This window comes from Lissotriton vulgaris, chromosome 7, assembly GCF_964263255.1.
Source record: "Lissotriton vulgaris chromosome 7, aLisVul1.2, whole genome shotgun sequence".
NCBI classification, from domain to species: Eukaryota; Metazoa; Chordata; class Amphibia; order Caudata; family Salamandridae; genus Lissotriton; species Lissotriton vulgaris.
In genome coordinates, this window is record NC_141695.1 from 687,676,214 (window position 1) to 687,692,361 (window position 16,148).

General features: G+C 45.3%; 1 protein-coding gene across 2 annotated transcripts in view; it reads right to left on the bottom strand.

Moving 5' to 3' along the window:
- The window catches only part of ERN1 (endoplasmic reticulum to nucleus signaling 1), a 673,099-nt gene that overhangs the window by 47,510 nt on the left and 609,441 nt on the right, over nucleotides 1-16,148 (bottom strand). For both annotated transcript variants that reach the window (XM_086930909.1, XM_086930908.1), the window contains exon 20: nucleotides 3,772-3,895. In XM_086930909.1, the coding sequence (XP_086787035.1) occupies nucleotides 3,772-3,895 (124 nt within the window). The remainder of the gene's footprint in view (nucleotides 1-3,771; nucleotides 3,896-16,148) is intronic.

The window sequence follows — 16,148 nt, forward strand, 5'->3', positions numbered from 1 at the left end:
ATAACCAGGCGAAAAATCAGATACAATCCTATCCAGCTCTAACCACCAAAGAACCCTGGGTACTGGATCACCGTTTAAGGTTCGCTCAGGCCAACGACCCAACCCTTTTTAACGCCTGGTAAAACGCCCACGTCAACAAAGATGTTTTCTCTCTTACATATCCCCGCTTTGTTATTATAAACTATCTTCTATATAGGGAGGGGAGCCCGGGAGAAGCCCTACAATTGCTGGTATCTGTAACATTTCGGGAACAAATACTCTTTTACTCTCACGCCCATCTCACGGCAGGACACTCCGGGCAGAAAAAACCACGCAGAACCTACTGAGACAGTTTTTTTGGCCGGAAATTTAGAAAGACACACAGAGATACTGCCAAAGCTGTGAAATATGCCAAAAAAAGAACTTACAACGCCAAGCAGCAGTACCACTACAACCACTACCAATCATAGGCAAGCCCTTTGAAAGGGTAGGAATGGATTTAATAGGACCACTTCCCAAGTCCTCCAAGGGGAATCTATATGCGTTGGTCATAGTGGACTATGCAACGCGATTTCCTGAAGCTTTCCCCCTGAGAGCCCCCACTACCAAGAACATATCCGAGAACCTGATCGAACTTTTAACCAGGGTTGGCTTCCCTAAGGAAATTTTAACAGATCAAGGGACGCCATTTGTCTCCAGACTGATGAGAGGTATGCAAATCCCTCGATCTACACCATCTATGCACCTCTGTGTACCATCCCCAAACAGATGGATTAGTAGAGAGGTACAACAGAACCCTCAAGACCACCCTGAAAAAGATGCTTACCCTAGAAGAAAAAGACTGGGACAGACTGCTACCCCTGGCTTTATACGTCTTACGGGCCCAAGTGCAGAGTAGCTTGGGATGTTCAGCATTCGAAATGCTGTACGGAAGGCAACCCAGATCTCTACTGGACATCCCACGAGAAGCATGGGAAAAGGGAGTAGAAGACTAACAAAAATCACTCCTAGAACACACCCAACAGTTAAGGTCCAAGATAGGGAAACTACGTGATTTGGCCCTAACCAACCTGGACAGAAGTCAAGAAAAACTAAAGAAGCAGTATGACAAGGGGAAGACATGGAGGACGTTAACAGTCGGAGACTGGGTTTTTGTCCTACTTTCCTCCTCCACGAAGAAATTCAGGAGTAAATGCTTAGGCCCTTACCCGGTGGTGGAAACCATTGGAAAAACAACCTACAGGGTACAGATCTTGCCGTCCAGAAATCAATGTTATCACATTAACATGCTTAAAAAATGGTTGGGAACACCTCCTAAAAACAATCATGTGATACTACCATCCACCAACGCAGAATCAACCCTTGACCAACTTCCGATGAATGAGGAACTCAAGCCAGAACAAAGACTCGAACTGCAAAATACGTTAAAACCTTTCAGACATATTTTCAGACCTGTTCTCCCCGACAGATCTAATAGAACGCCACATTGAAACCCAAGAGGGAAAACACGTCAAGCAGAGGCCGTATCATATTCCTGCAGCCTGACGAGAAACAGTAAGAAAGGAAAATACTGAGATGCTGAGACTGGGAGTGATCCGACCCTCCAAAAGCAATTGGGCATCGCCAATTGTTATGGTACCTAAACCTGTCGGATCCACCCGTTTCTGCATGGACTTTCGAGCCTTAAATGCCATATCATCATTTGATGCCGATCCTATCCAGAGAGTGGATGAGTTAATCTAAAAACTTGGGGAATCGAAGTTAATCACCAACTTCGATTTAACAAAGGGTTAAGAAAAAGACTGCCTTTACTACGGAAGACGGATTATATGAATTCAACGTATTGCCTTTTGGACTACATGGGGCCCCAGCAACTTTTCAACGTCTTATGAACACCATTCTCCAGCCATATACCTCGTTTTGTTCGGCCTATCTAGATGACATTGTAAGTTTTAGCCCATCCTGGTCAGAACACCTACGACACCTGAAAATACTCCTACAAGCCCTGAAAAACGCAGGATTACATATCAATGTAAAAAAATCCAGAGCAGCCTATACCCATGTAAAATATCTAGGGTAGGTGTTCGGAGAAGGAGTGATAGCGCCCCAATCGGATAAAGTCAAGGCCATCTCAAAAACACCATTTCCCTCCTCTAAACGAGAGTTAAGAGCATTTCTTTGCCTCATTGGTTATTACAGGAGGTTCATACCCCAATTTGCAGAGATAGCCTCCCCCTTAACTGACGTTTAAAGAAAAGACGTGAAACAGCAGCTGCTGATGCGTCCCACCCCCGACATGCTAAGGGCATTTGACAAACTGAAAGAGATCATAACAACCGGCCCTGAACTCATTTCACCAGACTTCAACAAACCTTTTATATTATCCACAGACGCTTCAAACAAAGGGTTAGGGGCTGTCCTTTAACAGGTCGGGGAAGATGGTCTAGAACACCCAATACTATATATTAGTAGGAAACTCTTCCCCAGAGAGAGCAAATACCCTACCATTGAGCGAAAATGCCTAGCGATAAAGTGGGCGGTGGATAAATTGAGATTCTACGTAGAGGGGCGCCCCTTCCTTCTTTACACCGATCACGCTCCACTGCAATGGATGTATAGGAATAAGGCCCAAAACCCCAGGGTACTCCGCTGGTTTCTATCACTTTAGCCCTACTCCTTTAGGGTGAGAGACAAAAAGGGATGGGACAACGGGAATGCAGATTACCTCTCGTGAGTCCCTCCACTCCTCGAACGGGAGAGTCCAGGGGGGATGGTGTGTGACCAGGCCGGTCCGCAAGAAGTGGCACCTGAAGACATTAAAGATTGGTGGACTGTTCTACCCCCGTCACCTTCTCTCTTTGGTCCCAAACAGGAGGATTGGTCGTGGGAAGCCGATCGGAATCCAGCTGAAGAGACGGAGTCCTGTTCCTTTAACCAAGCGTTCTATTGTGCTGAAGACACACCCCCTAGAAACATAGAAAGATCACTGGATAAGAACCAGAAAGAACACAGCGTAGCGTGAGACGTCACCGACGTGAAGACCGAAGGAGCAGAGGCGGTAACGGAGAGGAGACTGAATCTACCCGAAGACAGCGAGAAGCGGCAGATCGAAGAAGACGGGCGTCCGGAGGAAGCTGTGCCAGGAGGCCAACGTTCTCGCTCATCCTCGAGCCATGCTCCATGGAGCGCGTGGCTTTATCAGGTACGGGACCGGGTCGCGGGCTGTGTAGGGAGGCGGGGGCGGTCCTTGAGTGCCGAACAGAGTTTTGTTTTCTTTAGCCCGATACCCGCATACCTCCTCCCCTAACCCCATTTTGTTTTCTTCCTGTACACCGGCACTGTTCACGATCCCTAGAAAGTTAGAGTGCACTAGTGTCCACGTGTAAAACAGGTGTTTCCACACCCCCGGCCCCATTATTGGTAACCAGAGAAAACAGCTTTTACTGACAGCCTCTCTTCTGTTTTTCTGTTGCGCTCTTTGGAACCCATCTCGTCCATGAGAAAACCGAGGGATAGTAAGAAGAGAAGACCCGGCTGCCACCATATCTAGAAGTCCTTCCTCCATCACGGATCCAGCCGATAGGCGGAAGAGAGGCTAACTAGTCGCAAAAGGCGAATATTAAAAATAATGAAACCATACCTACCTCGAGTTGGTCTTCGCCTACTTTATTACACGCCCCCACAACTACAAATTTTGTTCATGCAGAGAACACGTAGAAAAAGAACCAACTGTGCAGGATATGCTGCCACATGAGGCCAACAATGTGCTACATTTGTATATGCAATGATTACCTGTTTGTAATGGAACAGTTATGTGTTCTCTCCAGTCCATTTTCACAACCTGTCTTCCACCTTTCTCCAACTGCCTTACTATCGTCCCATCAAGTGATTCTTTTTCTATTCGATCGCTGACATCCTGAATTAAAATAGAATTACAAGACTATCACAAACAAATTTTTAAATGAACACTAAAATATTATCATTTACTGTGCTGTCTTGTGCAGCTATTTGCAACAAACCATTTTTGTAACGCAGGTAGTTCCAGCTTGCTTCCTATAGAATGCCTACTAGAATAGATTTGACGTTTTATTGAATTACTCAATTCAATGTTCTCACTGTATTGACAACAAAAAGATAAAAGGCTTGACTGGCACTGCTATGATTCAAATGTTTAACCTGCAGGCTTGACATAGTTGCCTTTTACCAGCTGAAAACTTTCTTGGGGTCCTCTGTGTTCAGATGCGTTTATCAGACCACTTTTCAAGATTCATGAAAATTAAGAGTCCATCAATGACCGCATGCAAAAAGTGAAAAGTGAAAATTATTTAGAATTTAAAAATTTACAGAATATCTTGTGCACAACATACAACCACAATGAGAGAAACTGTGGGCTTGACTAAGCTAGAGACCAGAGAAACTGTCTCTCCATTGAGCTCCTGCTGCTTAAGCCCTTCACTGCCCACTATGGCCACCTCTCCGAAAGCCTGCTGCCTTCAAACTGCATTCTCAGCAGAGTAGTGGATGTTGCAGCCACAGATGTTGGACAAAGTCAAACTACTATTACCTCAATTACGCGAGGCAACCAAGTGGCAAAACACAAAGATTATTCATAACTAATATAAACGTCGGTTTGCAGGCTTTCTAAAAGAAATCTGGCCTACTGAACAACAAAAATGTGTCTGTCTAACTGGCTTCCGACATAAAACAAGCATTGTTAAAACAAATAGGTTTGGCTTCAAACGCGTCAATGCATGTAAATACAGGCATTCACAAATTCTCACAAATTCTGTTTGTGCTTTGTGTGCAGAAATGCTATTCACCACATTTAAGTCTGCTTTAATTTCTTTCCCTATGCTGGGTACAAAGTAGCAAAAAAAGGATTGCTTTCAGTAAAGATTGAATATAGGAGGTAAAGAATTTAAACGTGACAAACTGCCTGATCATGGAGTGTATTTTTCCACCACATTACTCAATTACCTAATTACCATCATCCTGTCATTCTGGGCAAACCACATAAATTCCCTGTGCCTAACAAAATGAATGTGTCCTTGTTTAGTAACTGGTGCTCATGTAAAGCGCTCCAATACCTTCAGGTTGAGTTTGTGCTATATAACACTACAACAAATAAATACATCTACAACCTCATAGTTATAAATTTATCTTTTTATGGCTAAGATATTGGACTGTACTTGGATAACCCAAACACGCTCTCAACTTCTGAAGCAGTAGTCCAAAAATATTGAGAGATCAATTTAGACCCTGATGGACAAGTTACTTACCTTTGGAAACGCTTTTTCTGGAAAAGACTATGTAGCAGCAGATTCCTCACCTGTTGAATGATTCCTAGGAGTCAGACTGGATCTGCAAACTCCAAGTACCTCTGTATGGCGGAAAGCACAGCTGTGCGGCTTTTCACGTACGTTGTTCCACTCTGAAGTGACATGCAGGGCTCATAAAGGCGCCGCTCCTGCACGCTGATATCAGTTGCTTTTGAGAGTGTTCACGCCTCCGGACCTGAACCTCCAAAAATAAATTGGAAGATCAGTGTGCAGGTTGCTAGACTTGGGATCTTAAGAGGTAGAGTCCAATCAAAAAGTGGAGAGGATGGGAGGGTCAGAGAGGAGTCTGTGGCTAGATAGTCTCTACCAGAAAGAGCGTTACTGAAATCAAGTCATTTGTTCTTCCGATAGAGGCTTCTAGCCACAGCCTGTTGAATAGATACCAAAGCAGTACGTATGTGGAGGTGGTTCTCAGAATGTGCTCAAACCTGAAAGTCCTGAAGGACAAAGCAGGAAAAATGCCCCGCTCTGTGAACCTAACTGTTCAGACAACAGTGGGGTAACACAGGGGCCCCTCTGCACAGACCTCAGGCCTCAGAGCATCGGATTAAATCCGGAGCGGGGGCTCCACCAAGTACGTTGCAGGGGGCCCCCCTCAAGCTTTGTTACGCCACTGCCAGACAATAGAGCTTAATGAACGTATAAAAGGATGCTCAAGTAGCTGCCTGGCAGATGCCCAGAAGAGGGACTCTCTGTACTAATGCAGTAGTAAGAGCCCTAGCACTGGTGGAGTGGGCACGCAAGATGTCTGTAGGCTCCTTCTTTGTCAATGTGTAGAACATCTTAATGCAGAGCACAATCCACCATGAGATGGTACGCTTCTGCACAGTCTTACCTTTTTGGCTCTGGTGAACCCCACAAAGAGCTGAATGTCCACCTTGTGGTCTTTTGAACAAATGAAGTAGAAACTGAGAGCTCACTTGGAGTCCAAGCGATGGAGGCTCCAACTCCTTAGAGGTGTGAGGCAGAGCACAGAATGAAGCAGGGTGATGGTTTAATCAACGTGGAAAGGTGACAACTTTTGGTAGAAATGAGTTTACTTTGCAGAACCAGCTTATCAGGGAAGGTGGTGGTGTATAGGGGATGAACACACAGAGCCTATAGCTCACTCACGCCATGCAGAAGTAATGGCAAACAGGAACAACATTTTAACAGTAAAAAGCCACAAAGGACAGGTGGAGCAGCAAGAATGAAGTACACTTTAAATCAGTAAAAACAAAATTGAGGTCCCAATGGGGCACTGCAAATGGGGATGGGGGAAACATGTTGTAGACCTTTCAGAAATTACATAACAACTGGTGATTTAAACAATGAGGGCTGGTCAGGCAACTGTGAGAAGGCCAAGAGGGCCAAAAGATAACCTTCAACTGTGCTCAGGTCAAGGCTTTGCAGGGTGAGAGACAGAACAAATAATAAAACATCAGGCAGATGCCTGGCTGCCAAGATGACATCAAACATCTCTGGGAAAAGGTCAAAAGTGTTTAACTGCCACAGTTTGTTCCCACGCAAGACGGTGAAAGCTGTGAAGGCCTGGGTTCAGAACCCTGTCTTGATGCTGTGACAGCTGGTACCCCCGGAGGTGTGTGTGTGTGTGTGTGTGTGGGGGGGGGGGGGGGGGGGGGGGGGGTAGGGGTATTTTGATCATAGGACATACCCCCAGCCCATGAGTTCTAGATCCCAAACTCTCCACGCCCAATCCGGAGCCACTATGATGACTAGGGCCAGGTCTGTCCTGATCTTCTCTATTGGCGTAAAGGGGTTCAGAGTTCCACTAGAGGTGGGACATGTCTGAGTGAGCGATGCCGTGGAAACTCCAACACTCAAAGGTGCGGACATTACGTATTCTCAGAGGTGGCTAACTGATCGAGCCAAGGTTCTCTCCATTCACGGAAGGTACATTGCAACATCTCTGGGTGCAACTGCCACTTTTGATCCACTAGGTGCCGATGGCTGAGCCCTTCCTCCCTGGCATTTAAAGATCCTGCCAGGTGGTTCACCACCAGGAAGATTACTTGGTGGTCTAGCCATTCCCAGAGTGGCAAGACCTCCTGGCACAGGGTCTGCGACCCCACCCACCCTGTCTGTTGCAGTACTACATGGCGGTGGTGTTGTCTGTGAGCACCAGCAACAGCATTCCCTTGATGGACGGCAGGAAGGCTTTCAGCACCAAGCAGATGGCCCTCACTTCCAGAACTTGGATACGGACACAAGACTCTGGCGGAGACCAGAGGCCTCTGATCTCCACCTCTCCCCAATGGCTGCCTCCTCCCAGATGCAATGAATCAGTCACCACCATTAGGTCTCTAGGTGGGGAAGGGAGAGGGGTCTGCCGCTTACCCAATCATGGTTCAGCAACCACCACTGCAGATCATTTGCAGTATCCTCTGAAATCTAAACATGGTCAGAGAGACCCCCTTGATGTTGGGCCCACTTCAGATCCCGCTGCAGGGCCCGCATATGTTGCCACCTGGCGTGCTCAACCAGCAGGATGCAGGAGGCAATCAGTCCCAGCAGTTTCAGAGTCCAAGTCACTGAAATCCAAAACTGAGTCTGAAAGATTGGGATGAAGGGGGGCATTTGAGGACACAGGTGTCACTTTTACACGTTGATAGAGGTTCGCCATAGTCCGAATGGTTGTTGGCTGCCTGGGATGAGCCAGCCTTCAACAGCTTTCGTGAGCACCCGAGGGGCATGGGAGAGACCAAAGGGGAGCACATCAAGCTGAAAATGCTTCTCTTCCCCTACAAACCGCAGGTTGCATCAATGGGCCAGCAGGACGAGAATATAGAAATAGGCGTCCTGCAGAGCAGACAAGACCTGGACAAGAATGAGCATGTTGAACTTCTCCTTTCGGCTCTGAAGCCAGTAGACCTAAAGAGCAGGAACAGGTCCGTTGTTGTCACTCATGAGCTTCTCAGGGGGGTAGGAATGGGGCAAACGAGCGGAACTTCTCTTGAACTTTGTGCTTTCATGAGAATTTGGAGCCCGATGAAAACTGGCATGGAGAGTAGCTTTGTCAACTCCGGGAGTGGGCCCGGGAAGAAACTTTAAATTTGGAGTTGTCCTGATGCTGTGCCTTCCTATGCTAGGTGGAGTAGAGTTTGGCCTCTCATACCCTAATGGCCTTCAGGTTCATCCGTGCTCGGTCTGAGAGACAAGAGAAGCTCTGAATCCACATCTAGAGCCTCTAAAAGAAAGGAACTGATGAGCCGTATGGCAATATGTAATATGCTTTTCTTGCTCAAGAGTTGAATATATCTTGACAACCCTGGTATGCCATATGATGGTGGGATAGATTGTTGGACAAATGGGATGTAGACAAAACTACAGTACACCAACAGGTATATATCTTTTTTAACTGCAGGTCGGTCATGTGGTGGCTCTAAATAAGTAACTCTGGAATTCTATGCTCCACATGTCTGCAGAGCGCTGCGCGCAGTCCAATGTACATGCTGCATGGGGCCTGATAGCGTGAGCAGTAGCAGCCAGTGAAGTACGAACTCCCCAAATAGTATAGGAAGGTCAATAAGAGAAATGGTGACACTCTGGGCTGAAAGGCAACTGTAGCCTGCACTATTATTAGCTTCTAAGTCAACAGTATAAAAACGGAAGAGAATGGTGGTAAAGAAAAATATTTTTAAAGTTTACTGTCAAAGACCAAAAGGGAAATGACCCTGGCATTAAAAGCAGGAGGACAAGGATCCTCAAAGTACATACATGACCAAGGATGAAGCGTCCACATATTGAAGTTTCTTTCTAAGATGAAGAAACAAAAGTATGGAATTCTAAAATATTGGCCCTTTGGGAGAAAATTCTCTGCTAAATGTTCTAGGATTTATACAGTCATCGGTGTTGAATGGAGCACCGGAATCTCCTGATGGCCCAGTTACCTAATTTTCAGTCACAGACTTTTAGGCAATGGGCTTGTGTGCATAATTGACTTATCAAATGTATGCATGACACTCAACAATACTATGAAAGTAACTACTGTTTTTTGAAATCTTTGAACACTGACAAACTTGGCAGCTGAGATTAGATGAAAGATGGGTCATTTGGGAAGGTAAGTAAGAAAGCTATTGCAGCAGTCTAGGTTAGTTAAGATGAACTGTGACTCTGAACTTCAACCTTTGATTGAATCAGAAGCTTTAGTCTGGGGGAGAGCAATAAAAACAAGTTACTTACCTGTACACTGTGGTTCTCCAGTATTCATATCTTTTATAGATTCACATGCTTGAAACTTCCCTGTAGTCATGGTGGGAGTTCCACGGTAAAAGAAGAAAGTGCAGTAATAAAACATCACTACAGACCTCCATAGAACAGAAAACTCACTTAAGTAACTTTTCAGCTTCATTTTATAACATCCAAATTTCAGCCAATCACAGCAGAGACCTCAGGGTTTTCTTCCCTGCAGAGTCACCATACTTCAGATTCCGAGCACAAGTGTATAGGTATAAAAAAACTGAGGTATTTGGTTAGGCTAATCGGGAGAAGGGAGGGTCGCATGTGAATCGATTAAATATATCAATACTGGAGAACCAAAGTGTACAGGTAAGTTACTTATTTTTTTCTCCAGTATTGTATCTTTTATAGATACACATGCTTGAATCAGACTAGTAAGCAGTATAAAAACAATAAGAGAGAAAGAAAAAGGTGGTTGGCAAATGAACCATCCCATCATGACGTAAACTTGTAGCATCAGAAATCAAGAAGAAGAGAATAATAAGCATACAAATTTGCAATCCGTATGTAAAGAACCGACTTTAGGCAATGAGACGTCGAAGTGTAGCTTGTCCAACAGCGATATCTTCCTTCTTCCAACCATCAAGGCAGTAATACTTTGTAAATGTGTGAGCGTTTGCCCATGTTGCCACCCTGCATATGTCAGGAAGGAATGCACCAGCTAACAGGGCAGAGGAAGCTGCCACTTTCCTAGTTGAGTGAGCTTGTGTTTCCACAGGAAGCGGGCGCCCAGCCTTCTCATGACAGAAGTTTTCTTTGAGGTGACCGAACAAGCAATGCTGGCCCGTGTCAAGGCTTATCCTTTCCTCTGTGCAGAGAAAGATCAGCAGCTGAGAGGATTTCTAGAAGATCTTCGTTCTTTGTAGATAACATTTTAAACAACGTTTAATGTCCAGTAGATGTAATGCTCTTTCCGCTGCTGAGGATGGATTAGGAAAGAACATTGGTAAGACAATCGGCTCACTGAGGTGGTAGGTTGAAGGCACCGTAGGTATATAAGAAGGGTTAGTGCATAGGATAACCCTATCTGGCAAAAATTGACAATGAGTTTCTTTTATATTGAAAGCTTGGATTTCACGGATACTTTTGGCGGATGTAATGACCAAGAGAAAAGCCACTTTCCAAGAAAGGAACTTCAAAGCGCATTTGTGTACTGGCTCAAAGGGTGGACGCATCAGTCGTGATGGGACAGTGTTTAATTGCCACATAACTGGAGGAGAATTAACAGGCGGAAAATCTCAAAAAAGCCCCCTCATAAATTCTTTGATGAGTCGATTGGATCACAGGGAAGTTTGATGTGAGCGTCTTATATACCTAGAAATTGAAGCAAGGTGAACTCTTATAGAAGAGTAATAAAGCCCAGATTTTGCTAAGTGCAAGAGATAAGGCAGCACCTGCTCCAGAGATGAAGAGAACGGATGTAATGGTTGCGAGATACACCAAGCACAGACAGCCAGATTCATCAAAGACCCGTTTTGCGAGTCTTTAATAGCGATTCATAAGGAATCGCTATTACAGACTCGCAAAATGGGATTCATGTAGGAATCGCAAAATAAAATGCGATTCCTACACATTCCTTATTTGCGATTAGCAAATTGCTAATTGCAAATAAGGAATAACTCCCCATTCATTCCTATGGGCCTAAAGGCCCATAGGAATGAATGGGGAGTATTCCTTATTTGCGATTAGCAATTAGCTAATCGCAAATAAGATAGCGATTTCAAGGGTGCCAGGGGTATTCAAAGTTTTGCAAGGTAACAGGGGGTTGATTCTGTTTAGGGAATCAGAGGCAGGAATCAATGTAATATTGTTAAATGAACAAAGCCTCTGACACCATGGATCACACAAGTTATTTTCTATTCACGTCCTATTTATTGACAGTGAATGCTCTTGTTTTTTAGCACATTTTTTAAAGGTTCAAGTGGGTACACATTGGGTGTGAACAACTCAATTTTGATTGTCTCCTTACATCAAAGAATACATTCGATATTGGCAAAAATAGCTTACTGGCTATTAGATTTGATCAACGTGAAACAAACACTGTGACAAAATTGGTGGAAAACTTAATAAATTCAAATATAAACAATCCACAAATAAAAGAAAGGTGAGTTCATATATCAACAGTATCTTATTTACAAATGGTATAACAAGGTCCTACTGTAAATCTAAAGGAGATTATATTAATATCCCAGGGGGATGTTATTGGTTTGTCCCTCAGTGGGAAAAGTTAATTGTCCTGTGGCGTGCCAGGGAAAGTCATATATTCCAAAAGTTATTAAATGCCTAATGGTGAGATGCGTCTCTCACTATATGTCCCAATGATTTGGTTGGATCATATGGCATATATTCCTCCTGGCACCAAAGTTGAGCCTACGCGTTTCGACCTTAGAGAAAATCTTGACAGGAAGGGAACTTTGAAAAGGTCTTCATCAGGGCTCTTAGTGGGTGATGAGGAGCATCATGTTGCACCTATAGGAAAAGTTTTTGGGAACATGTTTTAGTGGTTGGGTATAAAGTGTATAGGACCAAATACAGTGCTTATAAGTAAGGTTTACAGATAGTGGTTATCTCAATTTAAAAAGACTCACGTACCCAAGGGTGGGAAAAGTCAATACTGCATACGATGAGTACAGTTGGCTTACAGAAGACGAGAAGATGGTTCCTCACACGTCAGTGTGGTGAAGCTGTATGGCTGCAGTCTTTTTTTGTTTATTTTTTACTGTGGAGAGAAGCAGGGAGAAAGAGTTCAGACCTCCGTGTGGGAGAGCTGGGTCTTGTGGGTTTCTATTAGATGTAAATGTGGCCCCTTGATTAAGCTGCATTGGAACAAGTGCTTTGGTTAGCCTCGTCTATAGTGCGGCTGGCGTGGGGCTTGTGCACTCGATAGTTAGTTTCGAGGGCGGAGTTCTGCCTCGCTATGTTAATAGTGGACTAAGGCATCTCGTACCTGCAGTTGTCTGAAGGGTTAATTCTCAGCGCCACAGCGTCGTTATTGCGGGACGAATTCTCCGCAAGATGAGGGAGCAGTGGTACATCGCATTACCGGCGCTACCTTCCTCTGGCGTATTACTTCTTTCTCGGCTCTCGCTGGAGGAGTTTTGCACGGCGTTTGTCAGGCGTAGATTCTTACGTCCTGGTCGGAGATGAGAGCGGATCTGACATTGGCTCGTTCTCCGGCAGTGTTGTCTTGACGCTCCTGATAGGGCTGAATTATCCAGGTATGGGAACACCTGGTGACCTGAATGTCTTAAAAAGGCTGATATCTGTGCCATGCACTTGGTGAACACCTTGGGAGTGGATTTCTAACCGAATGGAAGCACTTTGAATTGGTAATGGAACCCTGCTACTTTGAACCTTAGAAATTTTTTATGCTGAAGGTGGATGGGAATATGAAAATAAGTGTTGAGGAGATTGAGAGAAGCCAGGTAATCCCCCTTTTCCATGAGATGTAGAATCTCTGAAGAGAGCATCCTGAAAGATTGTTTTTTATGAACTTGTTCAGCATTCTGAGGTCCACGACCTGCCTCCATTTTCCATTTTGATGAGGAAAAAAGTGCAAGTAAAATCCCTGCTTTTGTTGGTTAAGGGGTACATTCTCTATGGCCTGTTTGAGAAGAAGTGACTTTATCTCCTTTTGGGATCCAGAAGGTGACGGTGCAGAACTTTCCACAGTGGAACATTTGGAGGATGCTGATTGAATTCCAGTGTGTGCCCATGCTGGAAGGTATCTAGAACTCATTTGTCTGAATAAATGGAGTTCCATTTCCAAAAGGATGCAGAGAAGACGTGAACATGGTGTGGGACTATGGTAGCAGGGACCTGATGAACTTCATTGCCTCATTCTGGAGTCTTGGGACTTTCCAGCAGATTGCTGCCTCTTGCGTCCTGCTGGTCTCGAATAAGGCTGAGCGGTGATGGATTGAAAAGACCAGTTGTATGGATGGTAGGTACTCGGCTGGTACCGCTGTTGAAATTGCAGACGGGATAAGTATTGCCCCCGCACTCTACCCCGAAAGGACAGAAAGCGGTGCTGCTGGAGATTGCCCAAGGCTTTGGCCGTGTCTGTCTGCCTGTATAGATTGTAATGCCTTGTCTATGTGCTTACCAAACAAGCACTTTCCATTGAAAGGCATGTCTAAGACCTTGGCTTGGACCTATGGACAAAAGGTGGTTGCCTTTAGCCATCCCTGACGACCCAGAACCACCGCTCCTAGCATCTGGCGAAATGCAATGGATGAAATACCCATGGCTATTTCAATGAGCTGCTAAGAAGTGCTTTCCCCCTCTAATAAAATATCGTTAGCCTCTTTCTTTTTATCATCTGGGCGATACTCCAAAAGAGTAGAGATGTCTGACCACATCTGCTGGTCATATCTCCCAAGAATGGCCATGGCATTAGAGGCTCTACTGGAGGTGGCCGCCAATGCAGAGAACCTCTTGCCAATATTGTCGAGGCGGTGGCCCTCCTTGTCCAGTGGGGCTGTGCACTGGGATGCTGGATTCTTGGCTCTTCTCTGCGCTGCTTTAATGATGACAGAGTCCAGCCTTGGGTGACAAATGAGGCATGCAGGCAAATCGTCAGGAGCCTTGTATTTTTTGTCGAGTTTCAGGACGACAGCTGGGATGGAGGCAGGTATTTATTAGCTTTAGCCCTTCTTGCCATAGAAAGTCAACCATAGGGATTGCTCTCATTGAACATTGAGGGCCTGGCTTAAAATTATATAGAAAACATTCAGTTTGCTTAGCTGGCATTGGTAAATCAAAACCTTTGGAGGCACGCTCTAGAAGATCATGAAATGCCCCAATATCTGCAGGCGGGAAATCCCCATCAGGAGGGATGGGAGATGGTGGCTTTGGGGCTATGTAGTCATCCCATTCATCATGGGGTTCGATGTCAGTTTGTATTTCCCCTTCATCTATCTGAGCATCCCGAGTATCCTCTGTGATGACTGTAAGAGGAGGGAGGGTCTTTTCCCTGGTGGATTTGGAAGTGCTTTGGCCCGGAAGGATAGTTGGAACCTCTTGGGGAGGTAAAGGCCTCTGAGAAGCATTTGCGCCCGGAGAACACCTGTAATAGTCGTCAATCATATGATGGAGATCAGATACCAGAGACTCTGGAACATTCATTAAAGGGGTCCATGAATTGATGACGCTCCTCCTTCCTATCATCATGATGGTAACATTCCTGGAAGGACTCCGGCCTCTACATGACAGTCGTGTCTCTTTCCGTAAAAGAAAATTCCTGTGCCAGGTAAGAAGAATGATCATTGTCCTCAATGTCCTCTTCATCAGAATCTTGGCACTTGACCCTTAACTGAGATGGACTGTACATAGGGCCAAACATATTTTCATCCTCTGACTCTTGGAAGTCCAAAAAGCGAGCAGGAGGTAAAGGAGATAGCCTGGAGAAATCCTGAATCTGCCTGGGCTGAAGGAGACTGATTTTCCCTCCGTCGATGGCCCCATCGACGTGCTAGATGACTGGGAAACCGCCAATACGATAGTCTGTGGCACCGTCGACGTCTTCTTCTGTGGGGCCGTCGATGTTGGAGTCGTCAATGGGGAAATTCTTGAAGGCCTCGTCGACGACTAAGTCGTTATTATCATCAAAGCCCCCGTCTCAGTTGCTGCCGCCGACGTCTTGACATTGTCGCTGAAGAAGCAGTCAATGGTGCAGGTACCTAAGGTTTTCTTGAGGAGACTGAAATCTTCGACGTCAACGCTGTCGACAGACAAGAAGATTGTTCTCTGAGAGGAGTCTGGGAAGCAGACGCAAAAGCTGATGGTGGCTTTGAAGCCTCTTTCTGAGCTTTCTACAAGGGTGTTTTGGTTCAGTTTGTTCCTGGGACTTAGATCACAGAGTCCCCATGATGTGAGGATAGACTGCCCTTCTTTCTTTTCCTTGAGGAAGAATGTGCCTTTTCCTCAGGTTCATATTCTGAGTCTGAAGCAGTCTTCCTCTTCTACAGTCAGAGTAGTAGCCTACTCTCCCCTTCTTTGAGGGTTTTAGCTGAAAAAGTGTGGCAATACTTGCATTCCTTGGGTTTGTGGTCAGGGCAGAGGCAATATAGGCACTGTTTGTGGGGGGTCTTCAGAAAATAGCGTACATTTCCCACAGGTCTTACGGAGCCTAAACGGCACTTTTTTAGGCTCTGGCATCTCAACACTGAAGGAAGGGCAGAAGTATAAAGTCCAACAAATACCTTGAGATTAGAAAGCTGAGACTGGAGGTCAAACGCTGAAGAAGAAATACTGTAACTGAGCAAAGCTCAGGGAGACTCCCCATCACAAGACGTGCAGTAAAACATCTGAGGTATGGTGGCTCTGTGGGGAAGGAAACAATGAGGTCTCTGCTGCGACTGGCTGAAATTTGGATGAGGCTGAAAAGTTACTTAACCTCATGCGCGCTAGCGGAATTCCGCTCGCACGCTGAGATTTTGTAAATCGCATGTTACGTGACGAGCTGGGCTCATCATCAGCGTGCGAGGAGGCTACGCCATGACGAGCCCAACTCGTCATCAGCGTGGAAGGGGTTAAGTGAGTTTTTCTGTTCTATGGAGGTCTATAGTAATGTTTTATTACTGCTATTTC